Here is a 3,299-nt window from a genome sequence, read left to right on the forward strand (position 1 = left end):
CTTTATAAAAAAATATTTTTAATATCTTTATTTGACTCTTTTATATTATATAGAGGTTGAGTGAGGTGAGGTGTGGTCCATTCAAATAATAATTATAATAGAAAAGTAAGCAACAAAAACAAAAGGAAATTGAAATTGCATCATTGGCCTAAACAAAAAATCCCTTCTCTTTCTCTCTGATCCATTCCCCTCATGAAGCACAACTTTCTCTTCCTTCTGGCAAGTGTGTAGTAGTTAGTACAAACTCATTTGTAGTTTTCACTTTCACACATTATTTTTATTTTTAAATTTTCTTTGGTTATATAAAAAGGGTACCTTGGGGCCTCCTGGGGTTATCACTTTGGACCGTTAAGTTGGAGAGCTCCTACAAACCTTATTCTTCATTGCTCAGAAGATAAATTGATAGATACATACATACATACATCTATCTATCTGCTGCAGTGTGTCTTGTGTAAGCTGCAGTGGTCCTGCTTCTCCTCTTCAGATCATCTCACAAAATCTAGGGTTTCTTAGTTTTTTCTTTTTTTTTATTTTTTTATTTTTTTTATATATTTTTGGAATCAATTGCAAAATTTTTCAGATGTTTCCTTCCACTACTTACAGTTACAGCACTGGCCCTTACCCTTGCTTCCCTTCATCTTCTTCTTCATATCCTCTTTTTCCTTTTCTGAACCCTGAGAACAATGCTTCTTCTTCTTCTGCAACAACCGCCACTAACAACAACAACAATAATCTCCTTCATGATCCATCTCTCTGCGTTCCTTACATTCCAATCCCTGAAGCACTAACCAATTTGGCAACAGTTGTAGATAACACTAGTAATCTTGCTGCATCTTCATCAATGCCCAAACAACACGACCTCAACGGTGGCGGTGGCGGAGGTGCTCATCATCACTTCGGCATATCCAGTTTGCTCGCGAAGAAACCGGCGGCGGCGAAGAAAGATAGGCACAGCAAGATTTACACCGCTCAAGGGCTGAGGGACCGAAGGGTGAGGCTGTCGATCGAGATCGCGCGCAAGTTCTTCGATCTCCAAGACATGCTAGGGTTTGATAAGGCCAGCAACACGCTCGACTGGCTCTTCACCAAGTCCAAGAAAGCCATTAAGGAGCTTGCCAGGAGCAAGAACCACAGCGCCAGTGACGAAGCCGAAGCCGGTGCCGGTGCCGGTGCCAATAACAAGAGTTTCGCCTCGTCCTCTGACTGCGACGAAGATGACTTTGAAGTGCTTTCTAGAAACAACCACCACCGCCACCATCAACAAGGGTTAGTTTGGTCTTTATAATCCGCAAATATTTAATTTAAATCAGTCATCTATATAAAATACATATTAAAATACAAAAATATATACGAGTTAATTTTTTATATGTGAATATTTGTTTGAATTTAAAATTATATTTTTTAATTAATATTATTAGTGTTTGCAAAGCTTAGGTCAGATGCGAGGGAGAGGAAGCTGAAAAGTGCACAACAGAAAGAAGCAAGTGCTTGTAATGTGAGGGCAAAGATGAAGGAGTCAAGGGAGAAAGCAAGAGCAAGAGCAAGAGAAAGGACTAGTAACAAGATGTGTAACAGCATAATGGGAAATTCTTCTTCTTCTTCCGGGAAGGTTCTAGAATTGAAGAAAAGATGCCCTGCACCTAGTGAAAACCCTCACCACCTTGGTGGTGGCGAAGTTTCACAAACTAGAGATGACTTCAACGTTATTGAGGAATCCATTGTGATCAAGAGGAAGTTGAAGCAGCCATCTATGATGTCATCCTCGCATCACCATCACCATCACCACCACCAATTAAACCTTCCCATCCCTAATAATAATAATAAGGAAGCAAGTTTCAACAACAACAGTGATAATAATTACCATCCTGGAAACTACACCAATTTGTCACCAAATTGGGATAATGCTAATGGACCAGCCTCATCAGCTAATAACCGCTCCAACTTCTGTGCAATAGCCAGCATGAATCTCTCTACAGGTATGCATGTTTTTTTAGTCCGCAACCGAAATTGCGGATGTTAAAACTGTAATAACAATAATCTTCTACAGCTGTCTAAGTCGATAGAAAGAAGCACATGAATACCTCAGAGCCGTTAGATGATTTGACTAATTTGACTAAATTTTCATCTAACGACTCTAAGATATCAACTTCACTTAAAGTCGAGTCCAGATGAGATTTCACCGTATTTACATACTGGTTATTATGGTTTCTAAATCTTTATTTCTTTTTTTTTTTAGGGCTACAAATCTTTGGAAAGTCATGGGAGGAATGCACCAATCCATCACGTCTGCACTAGCCATGAAAGGTTTCTTAGTTTTCTTTTTTCTTTTTATATTTTTAATTTTCTTTTCGGTATTATATATTATCTGATTATCCGAAATGAACTCGATCTCTCTTAAGTCCCTTGTATTATTGTAAACGATGATCTCTTCCTCATGATTCCGCCATTGGCGTGTGTGACAGTTGCAAACAAAGGTTGCAGTGTGGCTTCGTATTATAATATATTTCACCATTTATATATTATTATTATCATTATTATTGTGATTATATATTTGGTTAATTAGTATATAACTATATATATTGCATGGATGAAATCATTTTCAAAGAGCAGTTGTATACCTTAGCTTGGTGGTACAGAAGAATATTCTTGATCTTTCCAGATTTTATATGCATGTGTTGGGAATGTATATCTTGTCATGATTTTTTAAATAAAAATGTTATTTGTATACTAAAATCAGTAACCAATATATTTATGTATAAATACATGTGTGGTTTAATTTATTTTTATTATATATTTATATTTTAACATGTATTTTATACTGGTAGCTGACTTTGGTGACTAATTTTGGTATCCATGTAGTATTACTCATTTTCAAATTATGAGATGAAAAAATTAAAATAAGTATTAAAAATTAATTTTTAATTAATTAATATTAGTCAATTTTTTTAATTGTAGTATTTTTTATTTTTGAAAGATTAAAGATTTACTATTTAAAATTTTAAACGTGTTTAAGATTTAGGATTTTAAAATTTTAAAAAATAATTGATTAAAAGGTTAATTCCTTGCTTTAACTCATAAATATGGATGAACATAATATTAAAATTTAAAAAATGAAAAACCAAGCAAATAAGGTATTCTTTATTTTCCTCTCTCATATTTTAGCCTTTAGCAAATTCAAGTTAAATTAACCTAATTCTTCTTGTGTGAAGTAAATCTATCCTTTTTTTTTTTTGGGTTTTGCTAATAATAAGAAAATTCGGATATATAATTTTTATTTACTTAACTTCCATTTATCTCCG

At 34.3% G+C, this 3,299-nt stretch overlaps 1 protein-coding gene across 1 annotated transcript; it reads left to right on the top strand.

Moving 5' to 3' along the window:
- Window positions 1–354: 354 nt before the first annotated feature.
- Window positions 355–2,501, top strand: LOC107621295 (uncharacterized). Its single transcript, XM_016323327.3, has 3 exons — window positions 355–1,266; window positions 1,435–1,976; window positions 2,237–2,501. Exons 1-3 carry the CDS (start codon window positions 581–583, stop codon window positions 2,293–2,295), a joined length of 1,287 nt encoding a protein of 428 aa, XP_016178813.1. The 5' UTR covers window positions 355–580; the 3' UTR covers window positions 2,296–2,501.
- The last annotated feature ends 798 nt before the right edge of the window (window positions 2,502–3,299 follow it).

The sequence above is a fragment of the Arachis ipaensis genome, chromosome B10 (assembly GCF_059453495.1).
Source record: "Arachis ipaensis isolate K30076 ecotype BB chromosome B10, ASM5945349v1, whole genome shotgun sequence".
Lineage (NCBI taxonomy): Eukaryota > Viridiplantae > Streptophyta > Magnoliopsida > Fabales > Fabaceae > Arachis > Arachis ipaensis.